The sequence below is a fragment of the Eschrichtius robustus genome, chromosome 5 (genome assembly GCF_028021215.1).
Source record: "Eschrichtius robustus isolate mEscRob2 chromosome 5, mEscRob2.pri, whole genome shotgun sequence".
NCBI classification, from domain to species: domain Eukaryota; kingdom Metazoa; phylum Chordata; class Mammalia; order Artiodactyla; family Eschrichtiidae; genus Eschrichtius; species Eschrichtius robustus.
This window is the reverse complement of record NC_090828.1, coordinates 2,363,484-2,384,458: the sequence shown is the minus strand read 5'-3', so window position 1 is coordinate 2,384,458 and position 20,975 is coordinate 2,363,484. Positions and strand designations below refer to the sequence as shown.

The 20,975-nt window shown below is 46.4% G+C and overlaps 1 protein-coding gene, 1 long non-coding RNA gene and 1 pseudogene across 6 annotated transcripts in view; 1 reads left to right on the top strand and 2 right to left on the bottom strand.

Moving 5' to 3' along the window:
• Nucleotides 1-7,627: 7,627 nt before the first annotated feature.
• On the bottom strand, nt 7,628-16,950 carry LOC137765016 (uncharacterized). 3 transcript variants are annotated; one of them, XR_011074101.1, is made up of 5 exons: nt 16,736-16,950; nt 12,002-15,710; nt 11,599-11,662; nt 10,738-10,828; nt 7,628-9,932 (listed from the first exon to the last, which is right to left on the bottom strand). It is a non-coding gene; the product is annotated as an uncharacterized lncRNA (long non-coding RNA). The 3 variants fall into 3 exon arrangements; XR_011074102.1 differs by having other exon boundaries at nt 12,002-12,163; XR_011074103.1 differs by lacking the exon at nt 12,002-15,710.
• On the bottom strand, nt 15,729-16,730 carry LOC137764985 (uncharacterized; annotated as a pseudogene).
• Nucleotides 16,951-17,121: 171 nt separating the features above from the next.
• The window catches only part of TWIST2 (twist family bHLH transcription factor 2), a 50,116-nt gene continuing 46,262 nt past the window's right edge, over nt 17,122-20,975 (top strand). For all 3 annotated transcript variants that reach the window (XR_011074100.1, XM_068544114.1, XM_068544115.1), the window contains exon 1: nt 17,122-17,794. Coding sequence is in view for 2 of the 3 variants with exons in the window: in XM_068544114.1 (XP_068400215.1) it covers nt 17,277-17,759 (483 nt within the window). In the remaining variant the exon portion in view is untranslated. The remainder of the gene's footprint in view (nt 17,795-20,975) is intronic.

Genomic DNA, 20,975 nt, shown 5'->3' with positions numbered 1-20,975 from the left:
AAACACACTCCTTGGCATTTACTCAGAGGGGCTGAAAACATGTTCACGCAAAAACCTGCACACAGATGTTTATAGCAGCTTTATTCATAATTGCCAAAAAGTCCTTCAGTAGGTGAGGGGACAAATAAAAAAGAAATGAGCTTTCAAGCAATGAGATGACATGGAGGAAACTTAAATGTGTATTACTAAACAAAAGAAGCTAATCTGAGAAGACTACATACTGTATGATTCCAACTTATGCTATTCTGGAAAAAAAGCAAAACTATGGAGACAATAAAAGGATCAGTGGCTGCTGGGGGTGGGGGATGGGTGAGTAGGGGGAACACAGATGATCTTTAGGGCAGTGAAAATACCCTGTATGATACTATAATGATGGATACATGTCATTATACTCTTGTCCAAACCCGTGGAATGCACAGCACCGAAAGTGAACCTTATGTAAAGTGTGGACCTTTGGGTAATTATGATGTGCCCCTGTAGGTCCCTCAGTTGTAGCACGTGTGCCACTCCGGTGGGGAATGTGGATAATGGGGGAGGCTGTGCGTGCAGTGGGCAGAAGGTATATGGTAATTCTCTTCCTCTCAATTTTGCTGTGAGCTTAAAACTGCTCTAAAAAATAAACTTACAAAATAAAAGAATTGTGAAAGCATCCTTTCATTTTTCATTATTGCTTTCCAATGGAAAATCCTTACTGGAAGGAGTCTTCAGGTTCAGACCCTCAGATACTGGAATGAAGCACTTTGCCTGGGATGCAAAGATCTTTCGCCCATGATTCATGATGCCAACAATTTCCTGCTGATTCCTCTAAGTTTAAATCAGTTTGACAATACGCATTTGCTGTTTCATGTGTTCTTCAGATCCAGTCTCTTCACAGGACCATGCTTCATGATGTAAGCCCCAGACAATGCAAGTCTGTAAAGTATGATTAATGTGCCATGTGTCAGAGAAAGGATCAAAGGTTGTGTGTGTGCGTGCTCTAATATGGTAGGATGTCCTTCCAAAAGTTCAGGACTCTGGGGCTCCCTTCCCTACAGAGAAGAGGAGGGGGGAACACAACTCCACTGAGCAAAAGAGTCGAAGGAAAATGTACATCGTATGAAACATTTTTATGATCCAAAAAGATAAGGAATGCCGGAACGAAGAGAAGGAAGGAGCCAAAGGATAAGCTTGAGTTGTCATGTGACCAGCACTAAGCACCCCTCTCTGTTCATCTGGAAAGAAGTAAAGATGTTCCGTGGCTCCTGGGTCTGTACAGAGCCCCAACTCACAGCCACCGTTGACATCCAACAAGTATGGATTTCAGGATAAATCCTCAAATGTGTGGGCCAGCTGTCCCGTTCAATGCAGACTCTACATGTGAAAGTTCTGCTTCTTTGGGCTCTGGCTTCATCGTGGCAGTGCTGAGCTAGCCCATGCTCAGGTCCAGGAGAAGCCGGGCCACTTGAGTCAGCCCCCAGGAAGGTACCTTGAGACAGGGTGGACCAAGTAGGACCCTTCCCCAAGGCTGCTTCCAAGAAAAGCGTCATGGCCAAGGAGGGTGAGGGTCAGCGCTGAGCAGTCATTGCTCAGGGTGAGGATGGGACCAAGCAAGCGGTTGGGGGTTTGGAGGACACAGGAGCAGTGCGGGGGGCAAGATGCATGGCTGAGCTGGGTCACCTGATCCCCTAGGAGAAAGGTGCCTGTTTAATTTACTGTCCAAAAAGTGACACTATTGAGAGTGAAAGAGAGTGCTCTAATAGGCACACTGGGATGTGTGATTCGCACCCGCTGTGATGCGTGCTGTGGGTGGAAGGGGAGGTCAAGGTCAGCACTGGGGACCTCTCTGGATGTGCCTGTCTCACCTACCACACAGGCAGAGAGAGACATGACTCGTCCGTGTGGGTCCTGGATAGGACAAAGGGTGCACAGATATGATGATGTTAGATTCCACATGGGGAAGAATTTTCACTGGGAAAACTCCAGGAGTCCTACCTTTGAGAATTTACAAATTAGTTCCCCCTAAGCCTTGGAAGACTATCAGAATTATTCTGACAAAGAGATTCATGAGATGCAAGTTGAGTATAAGCTCTGGTAATAAGTGATGTGAAGGACAAGCTAGACACTTCTCCTGACCACAAACAGCCATGAACTGGCGAGGCCACCACGCTGCATGTGTTTATATGTCTAGAACAGTGACCAGCGGGGGAACAGCAGCCAGGAGACATCACTGGGAAAGGCTTTGAGGGGAGTTCTGCTTCTGCTTAGGTTGTAAAAATCTGCCGGGGACCATTGCTCCTCTTCTGACCATGAGAAGGAGCTGGAAAATCTACAAGATCATTATGTTCCTTTAATTCCTAAAGAACTGAAGTCACAAGGCCACAGAGAAACTAGATTCCAAGTGTGACAAACCCTCTGAGGAGAGGGGGACCGCATGAATTACCCCATGTTTGGTGGAGCATAAAAAGGGGTAGTTACCATACAAGCAGGCAAAAAGAAACAGCTGAAAGTTAATGATCTCTCACATGCTGAATATGGGTGCATTAGATTGAATGGTGATCCTCAAAATCTATGTCAAAGTCCCAATCCCGGGAACCTGTTACCTTACTCGGAAAAGGGGTTTCTGCAGATGTAAGTTAAGGATCTTGAGATGAAATCAGCCCAGATTATTCCAGTGAGTCCTAAATCTAATGACAGGTTTTCCTATAAGAGATACACAGAGAAGACAGACACAGAGGCAGAAGTGATGCGAGGCAACCACAAGCCAAGGATGCCAGCAACCGTAGAAGCTGGAAGAGGCGAAGAGACAAAATCTCCCCTAGGGCCTCTCTAAGGAGGACTTCTGTCCTCCAGAACTGTGAGAGAATACACTTCTGTTGTTTCAAACCACCAAGTGTGAGGTAGTTTGTTACAGCAGCCCTAATCAGCTAATACAGTGGGCTTACATGACAGCTCAGCATCCCTGGCAATTCTAGACACAAGGGGAGTCTGCCCTCAACGTTTTTCCATGGGCCTTTCCCAAGTACTTTCAAGAAAGATGGAGGGCAGGGAAGGAGACCTCGGAGGGTCTGTCTCAGTGGCGCACAGGCAAGAGACCCTGCTTGCTTCCTTCTTTATTATGGAGCCAAAGCCAAGCTGGGGGAGAGCCAGCCCCCAGGGCCCAGAAAACATGCTCTACCTCTGAGAAAAGAAAGAAGCCAAGGCTATCTCCCTCGTAGGAGGAGCTGAACCCAGCTCAAGCAGGGTGCTGCACCTCAGGCAGAAGTCTGCTTCTCAGGGCAGGAGGAGGATGAGGAAACTCTCTCCCACCTAAGATCCTCCCCCCCCCCCCCACTAAGAAAGCAGGGTTTGGCTGTCATGAGGGAAGGGCAGGAATGTTGAGACAGCCTCATTCCTGAGACCTAGATGCACAGCCAAGGCTGAGACTAGAGCAAGAGAACTGAGAAAATTCTCTGGACCCTGCCACAGTGTGTGCATCCCAGACAACCACTGGCAGAGGGTCAAGAATGTGGGGAGATCTCCTCTTTATGGTGTAGAAGTACAGGGAAAACAGAGCTGAGGGTGAAGCAGGAACATGGAGGAAAAGCCTACAGCACTCCAGGCCCAAAGTAAAGACAGGGAAGAAGCACCCCTCCAAGGAAGAAATTCAAAGTCCATAGTCACTAACGGGAGCCCTAGCAACAAAAACTCCACACCCAACTCAACTATGGAACAGAATGACTCAAATCCCACAACAACAGTCTGTCAGAAGATGCATGCCCATTTCCAGGCATAAATACTATTTGGCTCAGTCTCTGCTGTTCTTTTGCATACAGTGTCCCAAATTTAAAAAAAAAAATTTTTTTTTTTTTGAGATACACAGAAAGACTATAAGAGATGACTCATTGTCAAGAGATAAATAATCAGAAAAACCAGACCCAGAGATGATTTAGATGTTGGAACTATCAGACAGGGATTTAAAATAACTGTAGTTAATATAATAAGTAACTTGTTTAATATAATAAATAAGATGGAGGAGAAGGTAAACAATGTGTCAGAACACATGAGAAATTTCAGCAGAGAAATAAAACCATAAAAAGGAGTCAAATGGAAATGCAAGAAAAAAATTTTTTTAACCTACCGTATCAGAGATGAAGAATTCCTTCAACAAGCTTATCAGAAATGTGGACACAGCAGATTAAAATAACTGTCACTGAACTTGAAGTTAGGTCAATAGAAATCATCCAAGCTGAGACACAAAGAAAAAAAAGAAAAAGCAGGAAAAAAAAACCCTCAAAAAATAGAACTGAGCATCCATGAACTGTGGGGAAATATGAAGCAAATAACATATGTAATTTTAGTCCCAAAATGAGAAGGGAGGGAGCAAGAGAATTGGGCAGGAGAAAGATTTGTATGTCAGTAGTCGATAATAGACAAAATTAAGGAAAAACAACAAACTAAAAATCAAAGAAGCTCAAAGTATCTCAAGCAGAATAAAAACAAGTAATGACACATCAAGATACATCATAGTCAAATATTTAAAAACCAAAGATAAAGATAAGATCTTGAAAGAAACTGGAGAAAAAAATATACATTGTATACAGAGGAACAAAGGTAAGATTACAGAAGACTCCTTGTCAGAGACCTTGTAAGCCAAATGAAAACAGAGAGACATTTTTTTGAAAGACTGAAGGCAAAAGTTGCTGTCCAACCTGAATTCTATAAACAATGGAAATGTCTTTCAAAAGAGAAAGCAAAACAGAGACTTTTTTAAAAGACCAATAACAACTGAGTTAATTCATTCCTCATCTGCTTTCACTACAAAAAATATTAAAGAAAGTTCTTCAGGCAGAAGAAGTATGATACAATGATGCCAGATGTATATCTGAGTCTACACAAATGAATGAAGAATGCCAGAACAGGTAAAAATGAGTAAATGTAAAATTATATTTGAATCTCTTTCAAACATAATCAACTGCCTAAAACAAAAAAAGCAATGATATGGTAGAACTTAAAACGTATGTGGAATCAAAAGGTATGATAACAAAAGTACAATGAATAAGAGGAAAAAATGAAAATATACTATTGTAAGTTTCATGCAGTAGTATGTGAAGTGAAAAATAGTATTTGAAGATAGATTGTGATAAGTTAAAGATGCATATTGTAAAGCCTAGGACAACAACAGAAAGCAAGCGGTGGGAGAAGAAGAAATAAGCCAATTTAAGGTAGAACTGAATACACAAAATCATTTAATTAATCGGAAAGAGGACAAAAATAGGAACAAAGTACTGACAGAATAAATCGAAAACAAGCAAGACATAGATTTAAATTCAGCTATGTAAATGGTTATTTTAAATGTAAATTCTCCATTTAAAAGACAGATTGATTGTAAAATTAGAAAGAAAGCGAGACTCAACTATATACTTAAAAAAAAATAAACCTTTAAGTATATTGACATAGAAAGATTAAAAGTAAAGAGATAGAAAAAAAAATATATCATGCAAACACTAGTCAAAAGAAAGCTGAAGTGGCTATATTAATATCAGAAAGACTAGAATTTAGAACAAGGAATATTACAAAGAAAAAGAGGGACCTCATAAATTGATACATTAGCCAATTCATCAAGAAGGCATAACAATCTTACTTGTGTTTGTCCCCACTAAGGGAGCCTCAACATACATAAAGCAAAAGCTGAGAGAACTAAAATGAGAAATGGACAAATCCACAATGGTAGCAGGAGATTTCAACACACCTCTCTCAGTAGTTGATACCAAAAAAGTATACAAAAAATTAATAAGGCTGTAGAGGATTTTAAAAGATCAACCAATTTGACCTAATTGACATGCTTTAGAACACTACACCCAATGTTATTTTCAAGTGTATACTGAATATTCACCAAGATAGAACATATTCTGAGCCATAAAACCAGTCACAACAAAATTTAAAAGACTGAAGTCGTACAAAGTATACTTTTTAAGTGCAATGTAACTAACCCAGAAATCAACAACAGGACAATATCTGGAACCTCCCAGTATTTGGTTATTAATCAATAAGTAATCCAGTCAAAGAAGATGTACAAGACAAATTAGAAAAAAATTGGAGTTAAAAAGGGGAAAATACAATATATCAAAATTTGTAGCATGCAAGTACAGCAGTGCGTCAAGGGAAATTTATATTATTAACTTCTTATATTAGAAAAGAGGAAAGTTCCCAAATCAACTACCTAAGCTTCCAACTTAATAAACTACAAAAAGAAGGAAATTAAACCCACAGCAAGTAGAAGGAAGAATACAAAGATAAGACCAGAAGTAAACAACATAGAAACAGAAAAACAATAGAAAAAAATCAATGAAAGCATTAAATTGATTACCACTTATACAGACTGAATAAGAAAAAAAAGAGAGAATACATAAAGTACCTATATTAAAAATAAAGCAGGGACTTCCCTGGTGGCGCAGTGGTTAAGAATCTGCCTGCCAATGCAGGGGACCCGGGTTTGAGCCCTGGTCCAGGAAGATTCCACATACCGTGGAGCAGCTAAGCCTGTGAGCCACAACTACTGAAGCCTGAGCGCCTAGAGCCCGTGCTCCACAACAAGAAGACACTGCAATGAGAAGCCCATGCACCACAATGAAGAGTAGCCCCTGCTCGCCGCAACTGGAGAAAGCCCGTGCACAGCAACGAAGACCCAACACAGCCAAAAATAGATAAATAAATTAATTAGTTAAAAAAAAAGAATAAAGCAGATACTACAGAAATTAAAGGAACAGTTAGAGAATGTTATTAACAACTTCACAGCAATAAAGTTTACAAGGTAGATGAAATGAAACAATTCCTTTAAAGACACAGGCTGTCAAAATTCTCCCAAGAAGAAACAGACAACCTGAATAACCCTACCTCTATTAGAGAAATTGAACTTACAGTGAATTGAATTTCTTTGGATTCTACACGGGAAAGTACAGACACAGATGGCTTCATAGGCTTATATTATCAAACATTTAAGAAAGAAATAATATCAATTCTATACAATGTCTTCTAGAAAATACAAGTGGAGGGAACACTTGCCAACTTATTTTATGAGGCCAATATTATCTTGATACCCAAACCAAGGAAAGATGTTACAAAGAATTAAAAAAAACACATTAGACATTAAAAACTCTTAACAAAATATTAGCAAATTAAATCCAGCAATACATATAAAGGAGGATATATCATGTTTAAGTAGGATTCACCCCAGAATTGCAAAGTTGGTTCAACATCTAAAAATCAGTGAATGTAATTTGCCATATCAACAGACTAAAAAAGAGAAAACAATATGATCAACTCAATGATGTAGAAAGAGGATTTGGCAAAATGCAACACCTATTCATTATAAAAACTCTAAACTAAAAATAGAAGGACATTTCCTCAACTTGATAAAGAGAATCTATGAAAAACTTACATCTAACATCATACTTGATGGCAAGAATCTGAATGCTTTCCTCCGATTGGGAAAAAGGCAAGGGGTTCTGCTCTCAGCATTTTTTTTTCTTTTTGGCATTGTATGGAGGTCCTACCCAGTGCAATAAGGCAAGAAAAAGCAATAAAAGGCACATAATAGAAAAGAATGAATGAAAACTTTTTATTCACAGACATGATTGTCTATGTAGAAATGCAAAATACAGAAATACAGAATAAAATTTACCATTAGAGACAATTAGCACATTCACAATGTTGTGCAGCCATTACCACAACCTAATTCCAGAATATTTTTATCATCCCAAATGGCAACTGTATACATATTAAACACTTCCTATTCTCCTCTGTTTTAAAATGTACCTGGGATTTGTTTCAATTAGGTATGGGAAGACACACAGAAATAGATATGACTGTCATGAAGGATGAAGTTTTTATACCCACAGATCCATAGAAACAGGAGGCAGGGCCACACGGGGAAGTACCAGGGGTGGTTAAGAGGCAGAAGAGAGGGGGAAATGTGGACGGGAGCCTTTATTGTGGTTTGTGTGGGACAGGCAAGGCAGGGCAGGGTAAGCAAGCTGAGCCAACTTCAGGTTAGATAGTGAAACACTTTGAGCAGCCGGGGCTGTAGAGGTGGTCACTAGTTGTTGGCAACTGGTCCTGGGGTGATTTAGGGCAGGGACTATGTTCCAGACTGATAAAATGAGTAGGGTTGGGGTTTGCACTCAGGATTGGTTGGTTTGCATATCAAAGGGATGTCCTCAGGCAAGCTGTTTGCTGTCTCCAAGAATCCACTGACTCTGGGAGGGGCAATCCCTCTCTGGGTCCACAAGGCCCCAAGATGTCAAAGCATCATAAAATACAGAAAATAGAACACATGATTAATAATACACCCCCTCCTCCTAACCCTTGGCAACTACTAATCTGATTTCTGTCTCTATGGATTTGCCTCTTCTGGATATTTCACATAAATGGAACCATACAATATGTGACCCCTTTTTCTGGCTTCTTTTGTTTTGCATAAGTTGTCAAGGTCCATCCATGTTGTAGCAAACATCAGTATTTCATTCCTTATTTAAAAAAACTTTTTTATACAATTTTGAAAGGTTACTTTCTGTTTACAGTTATTACCAAATATTAGCTACATTCCTCAAGTTGTACAACGCGTCCTTGTGCCTCTCTTATGCCAGTAGTTTGTACCTCCCACTCTCCCACGCCTATATTCCTGTAGTCTGCTTCTTTTTTGTTATATTCACTAGTTTGTTGTATTTTTTAGATTCCATATATAAGTGATATCAAACAAGTACTTCATTCTTCTTTAAGACTAAATAATATTCCATTGTATGGCTATACCATGTTTTGTTTATCCATTCATCCATCGATGGACATTTGTGTTGTTTCCATATTTTGGCAATCGTGAATAAATCTGTTATGAACATTTGTGTACAAGTTTTGTTTGAACACCTGTTTTCAATTCTTTGGAGTATATACCCAAGGGTGGCATTGCTGGGTCATGTGATCATTCTATAATTAACTTATTAAGAAATCACCAAATTTCTCCACATCCTTACCAATACTTGCTAGTTTTCTGTTTTTTGTTTGTTTGTTTATTTTGTTTTTTATTATTATAGCCATCTGCAGCTGGTCTTTTATACATTGTTGGTGGGAATGCAAAATGGTCCAGCCATTGTAAAACAGTTGGGCAGTTTCTTCTTAAGTTAAGCATACACTTACATAGGACTCAACAACCCCACTCCTAGGTATTTACCTGAGAGAGACGAAAGCATGTCTAAACAATGACTTGAATGCAGCTTTATTCATAATCACTGAAAGCTGGAAACAACCCCAATGTCCATCAACTGACAGATGGATAAACAAATTGTAGTGTCTCCATACAACGGAATACTCAGCAATAGAAAGAAACAAACTATAGACGCATGCAACAGTGTGGACGAATCTAAAAAGCATTATTCTAAGTGTAAAAAGCCAGACACAAAGGGCTATGTCCTGTACAACTTCGTTTTTATGACTTTCTGGAAAAGGCAAAACAGGAACATAAATTAGATCTGTGGGTGCCAGTGGCTGGGGAGGGGGAGGTGACGGACTGCAAAAGGCACAGGGGAACTTTTTGGAGTGATGGAAATGTTTTGCACAGTTGTCAAAAGGTATCACATTTTAAACTTAAAATGGGTGCAGTTTATTGCAGGTATGTTATACCTTCAAAAAAAAAGATAGGGACCCAGTTCTCCACCCCATACTTAGATCCGCTTTCTTGCCTTTGTATAGGGAATATACTTGCTTGCTGGCTGGGGATCTCAGTGTCTCAAGACATACAACGAGGGAGTCAAGAGGGTGGCGTGGTGGTGGGGGAAGCTGGGCCACTTCTCCACCCACCCCAGAAGCAAGCACAAGGCTGTTTTTCTGTTTCTTGGGTTTGTTACTTGGTGTAATCAGCTCCTTCATCACCTTCTCTCCTCCTCCTTCACCTTCCTCTTCATTGAGTTGACCATTTTCCTTCACTTTGAGCATAAAGAAAACATCTAGTTATTTGAAGGTTCCCATCATGTGCACTGTTATTGATTATATACCAAAATTTTACTCGCAGAATTTAAAAAATAACAATATTCCAGATTTTTTACACGACTTTAAAAATGGAAAATGAGTAAAAAACATTTTCTTCCTCTTTAAATTGCAAACCTCTCTACAGCCAAAATATGAGCGATTGTGATCCAAGCTGCTCAGCCATGAGTTAGCAGGGTTTCAGAATGGACCCAGGGTATAGAAGTCCCACCCAAAAGATGTACCACATACCTACAAAATATTTCCTGTGTGACCCAGGGAAATAAAGGTGGCACTTGCATCCTTTGATACTAGTGTTCATTAACTTTTCCTCCAGGGGGAAAAAAGTATCCGTCAAAAAACTAAAATAAAGCTAGTTTCCCTTTATATTCAGAGTTCAGATAGTGTCTCCTCGGAGTTCGGAGTCCGGTGTGAGGCCCTTTTTGAAGAGGGGTAAGGAAAAGTCAGCAGGGCCGGAAGAGGGAAGGCAGAATCGGAGGGAGAAGCCTGGAGCCAGCAGGCCTCACGCCCCCCCACCGGCTTCCAGCCCGAGGGAGCCCAGCGCCCTCCCCGGCACTTTCACCCGTGATGAGGGGAAACTGAGGTACACCTGGGTTGTTATTTATCCATCTTCCCTAAAGTAGAAGATGAAGAAATGAAGTAGGAAAATGGAGTCAAGCAAAATAATTAAAAACCTTCTAGATAATGTGTAGCCTGGAGAAGTTACATCTCACCCCTCATCCCTACGTAAACACACACACTCACATTTTCTTCTTTAAACAAGGACAGCCAATCGCTCTGTGTCCCGGTCACTTGGGAGAGCTCTGTGCCCACTTCCCCACCGCTCTGGTGACCTCTATAAAAGAGAAATTTGCCATACACCCTGAAGTGTTTCCCCCAGAAGACTTCTTTGATGAGCTTTTATACTTAAGATATAACCAGAGTTTTAACACACGCACGTTTAATTCCAAATTTATTCTTTGAAACATTTGAGGTCAAATCTGTATGTTTATTTAGATAAGTGTTCAGGACTTTTTCCGTCGAATTTTCAACTTGTGCAATTAAAGTTTTCTGAAGAATATTTTAAAACATGTATACAGTTTTAAGATCTGCTAAAACTCAAGTGTCACATGGAAGAGAGAGCATAATTTCTAATTATAAAGTATTGGGGAACGATAAATTCACATGACCTTTTCAGGAAAGTTTATGACCAGGCCACAACAGGACAGGGGCTTTATGAGGGGTCAGGGCATGTGTGGTCACCAAGGCTCCCCTGCACATTACTTAGACAGATTAAAGGAAATCACGGTCCCCAGGTTTTGGAAGTACCCACCCTGGCCCCGGTCTTTCTAAAATGCCACAACGTGTCCAAGTGTGACACGAAGCTTAAGTTCCCCAACCCGGATATCAGTTTCTGAAAACAGAACCTAGACCTTGTCATGTTAAGGGAACCTCACGCAACTTTCACTCCAACCCATTATTTCACAGAGGGGAAACTGAGTCCCGCGGAGACGAAGGGACTAAGCCAAGCTCATCCTCTGGTCAGTCACAGAACACTGAACCCTCATGCCTCCTCATCCTGTTCTTTTTCTGCCCCTGCACAGACTGGACATGGCTGGGTTTTACCTTTTTTTCTTACAAGATGGAGCAGTGTTTAAATGGCATGTCTTCCCGTTCCCAACTGGTAAACCTAAAAGTGAAAACATAACTAGATACAGCCAAGAGGAAAAATGGGTGAATGCAACCTCCCCAGCTGGCTGTCACTTTCCAACTTCTCTCAAAGTAAAAGTCGGTCATCACATCTTTCCTTAGAACTCTCCTTCGGTTCCCATTGCCTTCAGAATGAAATCCAAACTCGGTCATTGGTCCTATGAGAGCCTGGCCCCAACATTCCTCCCCGGTGCCACCGCAATGTACACGCCTTGCTCATGGGCCCAGCATCTCTTCCAGGGGGAACCTCCCCAATCTCAGGGCCCCCAGGCCCCCAGCCACATGGTGGAAGTCCAGCCAGTCAGGGCTCCATGCTTACCTTCTCTGCTGGAGCAAGAGGAGAAAACTGTTTAATTAGTGTTGCCATCCCAGGATAATATGACCCTGCAGTGTCATGCCTGTCATCCTCAGGCACAAGGGGGCGGGCAGAGTGAGGCTTGTACTAAGACAGAGTGAGGCTCACATATAGAGGCAAGCAGAGCTGCAGGGTGGAGAGGGAAAAGAGAGACACAACATCATTGAAACTCCTGGATCCAGCTAAGCCTGAAGCCAGCCAGAGCCTGAGCTTCCCAAGTAGCGAAGAAACTCCTTTTCTGTTAAGCAGGTACAGATTGTGTTTGTATCATCAGCAACCAAGAGAGTGCTGGCCACTGATCCCCTGAGCTCCCAGGTGCAGGGACCCACCCATTATGGGGACACCCATGACTCTTTCACCCCGTGGATCTCGACACATTCTCATCTCTCCTGGTAGACTTGCTCCCCCTTTGCTGATGTCTTTCCCAGCACCCCAGACCTGCCAGGCTCTCCCTTCTCAGCCTTCCCTCAGCCCGGGTCCAGCACACTCCACTACACCCCTCAATGTGCTGCATTGCGAAGTCTCTGCTGCCTGGCTCCTACCCCACTTCTTAGCATGGCATGAACCACACAGTCAGTGATAATGAAAAGGCCTGCACTAATACTCTTCTGTCTTCCATTAATTCCTCCCTCCAGTGTACAATAAAGTGCGTGTTTTTATTAGAGTGTAACCATAAGTCCTCTTATCTCTCCACCCATCAGAGTCAACAGGATCTGCTGGGCTCCACTGGAAAGTGCAAAGTTTGAAGAGCAGTGGGGGAGGGAAGGACAGGGCGGAAGATGTAAGTGACAGATTTTAATATTAAAAACAAACAAGACAGGACGGTGAGAACTTAAAGGAACTATCTGAAAGGAGTGGGGGACTGGGGAGAGAAAACAAGCCTTCCTGAGTCATGAATTCAAGTCAAGCTAAATTAAATCCAGCTACTCCTAGAACCATAGTGGACGACAGCCTCTCCCAATCCACCGTGGTGGGAAACTCCTGGGCAGTAACACGATCCCAGCAGGACCAGGAGTCCCTGAAAGCTTCCTTGCTCTCTGATGTAAAAAGATGCACCGCGTTTATCTTGTACACGTCTTGCCCCAGACCTTAAGTCAGCCATTTCTTCAAGGAGAGACCGCCATATGGACACCAGTGGTGTGCACTGCCCCTGCGTCACTCAATGCTTCTGTGCTTTTTCGATGGTCAGGGTCAAGAAATACATTGTTGAAGAGGAAATACATTATGAGCTCATACTGATGTTTCCAACAGATTTAGAAAGCCATGCTCTTACCTAACTTCTTTCATTTTATATTTGTATCTCTCTTCTTTTAGGGTGGAAATCTCGATTCCCAAAGATGTAAACATAATAACTTGCTTTAGCTCACAGTTTCAGAATGACAGCAGCAATACTGTTACTAGAACTATGAATACTGAAAACAGATTAAGCCTTTATGCGGTTCTTTTCTCTCTCCTTTACAGTCTATCCCTCTAGGGATGGATACAGTCAAATCACAGCGTTTAAAGTGATCTTAAATTATTTCTGTCTGCATGGTTAAGCCACCAAGATGATACAAAATTAGGTACATCTGTCTGATTTTGCTTTTGACTTTTTAGGGATTTCTATTTTTTTCTCATTTTGGTTTAATTTTTAAATAATTACGTGAAACATTTATATGGTTTCTACAAAACAAATCTACAAAACAAGGTTTATGCAGAGGAGCCTGGCTTCTGTCCCAGACCCCTACACCTTGTTCTCTCTCTCTCCCATTCTTTTTAGGCCATGGTTGATCCTTCTGGTGTTGTTTTTATTTTTATTTATTTTTCATTTTTATTTTTAAAAATTTATTTATTTATTTTTGGCTGCATCTGGTCTTCGTTGCTGCGCGCGGGCTTTCTCTGGTTGCGGTGAGCGGGGGCTACTCCTCGTTGCGGTGCGCGGGCTTCTCATTGCGGTGGCTTCTCTTGCTGCAGAGCACGGGCTCTAGGTGCGTGGGCTTCAGTAGTGGTGGCTCACGGGCTCTAGAGCGCAGGCTCAGTAGTTGTGGCGCACGGGCCTAGTTGCTCCGCAGCATATGGGATCTTCCCGGAGCAGGGCTCGAACCCGTGTCCCCTGCATTGGCAGGCGGATTCTTAACCACCGTGCCAACAGGGAAGCCCCCTGGTGTTGTTTTAAAACTGAAATTGGTATATATTCCATGTGGAAAAAAAAAATCATAGCATGAGTTTGTTGCTGATTTGATCTCAAAGGCATTAATAAATGTGTGGCAAAGTCCCACGTTATTCCCACATTACAAGTGAGAGATGTCAAGAAAGCAAGGCACCCTGGGAAGAGCCCTAGTGTTCATCTTCTACACTATGGTCCACAGTCGGGGTGTCTCAGAGTTCTTTGGCAGAGAACAGGGCCCACACTGGCTAGTTTATGCAGGAAACAACTTATTAGGAAATACGACAGTATTGCAATGGAGCTGATAAACAGACTCTAGATAGAGCTTTTGCGACCGACTTGCAAACCATACCGCAGGCTTGGAGCCACTGCCTCACTGTACCAGGAAAACAGCGATTCCAGAACCAGCCTGGAATCAACGAGCTACTGCTCCTGCCCCGGCTGCCAGCTCCCAGGCTTGCTGGGTTCCACTCCAGAAAAGGATTGCTTTTCCCCCTGCCTCTAGATGTGACCAGACACTGCAGTGCCGGGAGCAACCAAACATCTCCACCCCTGGACTTAACAAGGACGGGGCAGAGCCATGGCCTTCTTCCCTTCCACATCCCACAGGACTGCCTCTTGCAGACCAGGGCTGCCAAAGTCTGAGAAAGGTCATTTGTAGCTTTTCAACTCCTGCAATTCAGGAAGGATCTGTAGAAGAAGGATGGAAAGGAGAGTGGGCACCCGTCCACCATATACAACTGCACACTGGAGGAACCATCCTTTTAAGCCTTGTCGTGGTAACATTAGACGTTCAAGGCAAGGGTCTAACTGTTATTAATGAGGTCTCGTCCTATGCCCTCTTGAGCGATTTTTCAAAGGGAAATTTCTAAAGGGGATTTTCCTACAGGAGAATCTTACCTGTAGGTGATCTGTGCCTGGGATATCAGGTGTCAGCCCCTTGTAAGCCCAACTCCACCCTGTTGCTGTGGCTCAGGCAGGTGATCGGCTCTTAGAGGGGACTTCCAGAACTTGTCCTCATGCCCATGGGCAGTAGGGCAGACAGAGTGGGCTGGAGCAGCCTACAAGGCAGGCTTCTCTCCTCCTTACACGCTCTCTGGGTTCAAGGGCAGGGGGAGGGGGAGGGATGTCTCTGGGCTTATGTAAGCTGGGCGGGAAACGAGGGTCTGGGCCCTCGGTCCCCGCAAACTGAGTGACACACAGAGTTGGTAATGAGCAGCAAGTCGCTGCTGTTCCCATAAGGCGCAGGCCCTTCGGACGCGCAAAGCCTCGGGAAGGCTGGGCCCCAGCGAGGCCAGGACGCTCCCCAGGCCCCTCTCGCTCTCTCTTTTGTTCCTTAAGTTTTTATTTTAGATTTTTTAAAGAGACACGGAAAGCTATTTTGCTGCGCCGGATAATCTGAGCGCCATACCAGAGCTGGAGAAGGGGGTGGTCAGGCGAGGCGGGCTGGGCGCGGCGACTCCCAGGACCCCGTAGTCTTAGGATCCTGTAGTTTTCAGATCGTGAAGCCCGCGGGTGGGGAAGAAACTGCAAACCAACAGCGCTCTGACGCAGCCACATTGTGCGCGGGCCTCTCCCCCCAGCTCTGTCTCCCATCGCTAACTGCGGGGGTGGGAAACGTCCCTCTGGGCCGCCCGGGCCGCACACGCAGCCGCTCGCCCTCGGGTTTCCTAACGCGGTGGGCGCGGCCCGGCCCCGCGGAGCAGCCGAGGCCCAGCCACGCCGGCCCCGAGTTCAACTGCAATAAAAGGGCCCAGCCCGCCCTTGATCACGCGGCTCGCCTGACAGCCCGCTCAGGCCCGGGTCTAATTGAGCCCGGGTCACCTGGGAATAGGTTCAAAGGCATCCAGGCCGTAAAGCACCTCCAGGCCCCGAGCCAGAACGGCCTGGCGAACAAAGAGCCCCCGAACCACTTCAAACGCGCCCGCGCTCGGCGTCCAGATGGCGCGGGGCCGACGTCCCCGGTGTCGCCAGCCGAGGCCGGGCCCCCGCTCTGCGGCCGCCCGGGCTGCCCCGCGGGCGCCCAGCGCAGGGGAGGCCGCGCGGCTCCCCAGACCGCCCTCTGTCCACAGCCGATTGGCGAAGCAGAGGGTGGGCCCCGAGGCTGGGGCCCGGCACCGCGGCCTAGCGGGCGCCCCCGCCCCGCTCCCGCACCCCCGGCGGGGCCAGGCAGGTGGGCGCGGTGGGCCCCGGGCGCTCCCGCGGAGGCTCGCGGTGGCGCTGAGGTTTTAACGCACTTAGAAGGACGGCCTACAAAGGCCGTCGGGGCCGGGGCTCCCCAGCAAGTTGGGGTGAGAAACTCCCCCATACAACTGCTGGGCAGAGCAGGCCGCGTCTCCACGGATCCCCGCGGCGCGTGCGTGGAGAGCGGCGTCTCCAAGGGCACCCGCGTGTCCGTACGCCCGCGGTCTGGGCGCCGGGGCTACTGGCCCCGCACGTCCCCCACCCCTGGCCGAACGTGCGGGCCACGGCGCGAACTCGCTGTGCGCCCGGAAGCAGGCAAGGCGCACACTGGCCCGGGCGCCCCCGGGGGCTCCCCGCCGCGTCCTCACCTCCTGGGAGCGCATCCAGGGTAGGACTCGCCACCCGCACCCCTCGCGGCGCGGGAGAGACCCCGCAGCCCGGCGGGTTTCGATCTCCAGTTAAGGAGCAGACAGAGCCGGGTCGGCTGAGCCCAGGGCGCGGCGCGGCCGGAGAGCGGTCAGAGCCCGGGATGGAGGCGCGAGCGGCGCGCGAGGGCCCGGCACTCCCGGGTGCCCGCCGGGGCCTGAGGGGGAGGCAAAACTGAAAGTGCCGCGCCGGGGGGCGGGGGCGGCCAGCGCAGGCCCCAGAACTTGTCCTGCCCCCGGGCGCGGCGGCCAATCAGCGCGCCGCCCTCGCTCCTGACAACTATTTAGCAACCCAGCCCGGCTAGGGTTTCCAAAAAAGTTAGAATAACTTCCTCTCCCGGAGACCTCGGTTTTGCACAAGCCGGCCTTGAAATCAGAGCCTTTCGAGCAGCTCGGAGAGCGTGTGCTCGGCGACCGCGGGCTTGGCCAGCGGCGCGCGCTCGGCGCCCGGCGCCCCCAGCCCCACGCGCGCCGGGCGGGCGCCATGGAGGAGGGCTCCAGCTCGCCCGTGTCCCCCGTAGACAGCCTGGGCACCAGCGAGGAGGAGCTCGAGCGGCAGCCCAAGCGCTTCGGCCGGAAACGGCGCTACAGTAAGAAGTCGAGCGAAGATGGCAGCCCGACCCCCGGCAAGCGCGGCAAGAAGGGCAGCCCGAGCGCGCAGTCCTTCGAGGAGCTGCAGAGCCAGCGCATCCTGGCCAACGTGCGCGAGCGCCAACGCACCCAGTCGCTCAACGAGGCCTTCGCTGCGCTGCGCAAGATCATCCCCACGCTGCCCTCGGACAAGCTCAGCAAGATCCAGACGCTCAAGCTGGCCGCCAGGTACATAGACTTCCTCTACCAGGTCCTGCAGAGCGACGAGATGGACAATAAGATGACCAGCTGCAGCTACGTGGCCCACGAGCGCCTCAGCTACGCTTTCTCCGTGTGGCGCATGGAGGGCGCGTGGTCCATGTCCGCCTCCCACTAGCGCCGCGCCACCCACGTCCGGACCGGCGCGCCAGGGTAGGTGCTGCGCGTGCGACGGGCGCCCTCCTCAGCGGGCGGGCCGCGGCGGCCAGGATGGGGTGCGCTTTTCCTCCTAGCAACAGACGGGGGTCGATCGGGAAGCTTCCAGGTGCCGGGGCACCCCTGTGGTTTTGTGCAATCTCCCAGGCAGTGTGTCAGTCGGGAACGTGCCGACTGGTGACAGTGGTATTTTCCGTCCTTGCTGCTGTGGAGGTGGGGGTCTGTGGGTGACTGTCGGGGGAGTGGGCATCAGAAGAACTGCCCGGAGCCGACCGGGACAGATCTGAGGACCAGCTACCCACTGCGTTCCTCGGAGCGGAGGCCGCCCGGGAAGCTGCCTGGGCCGGGCCGTGCCAGGCTGTGGCTTCGCCCCGTTCCCGGGGAGTGGCAGAGCGCGCTCGTCGTGCGGACACCCAGTTCTCCTCGACTGCTCTTGCAGGGCGTCCCGGCCCGCGCCTCGGGGACCCGGCCGTCGGCGCCCTGGCCCGCCCGGTGGGCGCAGAGGTGCGGACCGGCGGCGCCTGGGTTTGCCTGGGGAAGGCGGGAGGACGCTGCCCTGTGCTGGCGGCTCCGGGGCCGGTGCAGCCCGAAAGCCGGGGACCATCCGCGCCCCGAGCGCGGAGGACAGGGCCGAGGCTGAGGCGCGGAGATCGGAGCGCGGACACCGCCGCTGGGAACCCCGGCTGCCCGCAGGCAGGTGGAGTGGACCTCGGAGCTGGGAGCCTCTGGCCCCAGCCTTGAACCTCGAGAGTCTGGGAGGGGGCTCTGCCCGCGCTACGTCCGAGCGTTCGGCCGCGCAGGAGAGCGCGAGGGGTCCAGGCTGGGAAACAGGTTTGCGGGGAAAGGGAGGCGGTGCGACAGGGCCCGGCGCCGGAGAAGGCAAAGGGACACGGCTGCCGAGAGCACTGGGAGTTCTGGATTCCTCTAGTAGAGCGCTCAGGGCGTCCTGCACCGGCCCCTTTCCACCAGACACCTTGGAAGTCCCTTAGACAATGTCTAACTGCGGAGACGCTGTCCTGTCCTTTCCAGAAGGCTCTGTGACCATGCCTGTCTCAGACGATGGAGTGAAGGGTGGAGGATTTTTGGTGGAGAGAGAGCCGGGTTAAAAATCCTTCGTACTTGGTATGTTTTAGTCTCTCGCTCATCTTGCAGTGTTTCTATTCACGTCTCCACTTCACACAGAAGGAATTTAGATTAATCAAGAGCGTGCAGCCGCCCATTCTCCCAAGCATATCCATTTCCTTCCTGTGTGTTTTATAATATCTGCAAATGTTTTTGCTGTGGCTACGAAAGGCTGATCTAGCACAGGTGGATTTTATTTTATTTTTTTAGTTTTTATTTCTGTGCCACTGAAAATTCTTTGGGTGAAATAGGCCCCTAAGACAATAATCATTTTATAGGCTTTTTAAAAAGAATTTTTAGCAGAGGGTAACTTACGGGGATCTTCTCCTATCTTTGTCAAAAGCAGATGGAAAGTGTCTCAATCACATATTTCCCTAGGAAAGAAAGTTTGGATTGGCCGAGTACTAAAATGCTACAGTGGGATAATACATTAATTCTGGTTTTTGCTGCCTAAATTATGAGCTTCCATTAGTTAATTCCATGTACCCTTTCTACCACACATAGTTTATAGCACATCTGAAATAAGAACAAACAGATGAGGAATGTCATCTTTTTAAAACGTACACATATATAGCTTTGCTTAAGGAAAAAGTCAACAGAATTATCATTAAGACTTCCCTCCAGAAAATTATTGAAAACAAAAGCAAGAGGTCTTACCTTAATGCAAGAATTTCGTAGGATCTTTTAAAATTCATTTGAAAAGAATCGCATTCCTAAAGCAGAGAATCAGACATAGAGCACAGTTAATGTTATATAAAAATAAAAGATATTACTTATAATGAATACATGAAAAGCATTAAGAGTTTTCTTGGAAAAAAAAGTCCCTGAAATGTAAGAGAAACACATTCAGCTGGAGAGCACATGATCTCCATGGAGCCCATTTATTTTTATTTTTCTGTACTTGAATATAACTGACTAGGTCTGATAAACCAGTTTCCTTAGGTGGATAGATACCCACTCTGTACAGAAAGAGAAGGGAAATGTGAAAATCTTTGACACACTGATGATCCTGGGCGCACCTTGCTTTTACTTATCAGGCATGTTCGACAAACTTTTGTATTCTTTCTGTTTTTAAGCTGTTAGTCTGGATGAGTATAAATACAGTCATAATTGGTTTGATTTCCTGAAAATGTTGCTCCGTGGCATTTGTTATTTATTTGTAACATTTTTAAGACGCATTAGGTATATGTATTAGTAAGGAATTGCTAGACCTTTCCATAAATTGTCTGTGATTTTAGTGTCTATTGAGATATATGAGAAAAGCTGTGTCTAGACGAGCAGCAACCACATTAAACGCCGAAATTGTCCCTTGATATAAAGAGAAACACAGGGAAAATCAGAGTACTGCTGGTGCTAATGTTTATGCTGACTTTTTCCTTTGTCCTGGTATTTAAAAATACAAATACACAATAAATCAGGTGTCTTTGGACAGTCAGCAGGGTTCATCTAATCTGAAAATCTGCACAGGAGTTTTCAGTTTTCTCGTTAAATGCCTGAGTCTTCGGTGCAGGGTTGGCGGGGCACCTGGCTGGGAGGGTGTGGGGAGGTGATGATTACTTATCAGACATTTTTCGTGTTCTCTGCTTTGTGGTTAAAGATGATATCTCTCTAACTTCTGCAATCTGCATAGATTTTCAGTAGGTTCCCATCCTCAAAATACTACCTTTTTTTTCCCCTAAGAACTTTTAGTTACTTTGGAGAACAGAGTAGGACCCTCTAACCATCCAGTATGTGTAAGCCTTTTCCTCTCTCCTGAAAATTGACTTTTTGGAAGTGTTCGTTAATGGTTAAATTCAGAATGCTAGCTGGTCGTGAAAGAAAATGAATTCCCTATGGTGAATGGAAATGCAGAATCCTTGGAGAGCTTTTGATTGGTCAGGGGAAGAAGTAGAATGAATGGCCCAGCTACTTGAAATATAAGTAACGTTTTGTTATAAAATGCCCACTGAAAAGATCTGATGTAGGGGCTGACCTCTGTTATGTGGGTATTGTTTCCTTAAATATTTGTAGTTACTCTTTAAATCTTGCAGGAAGCAGGTCTTGCTACCCATCTGGC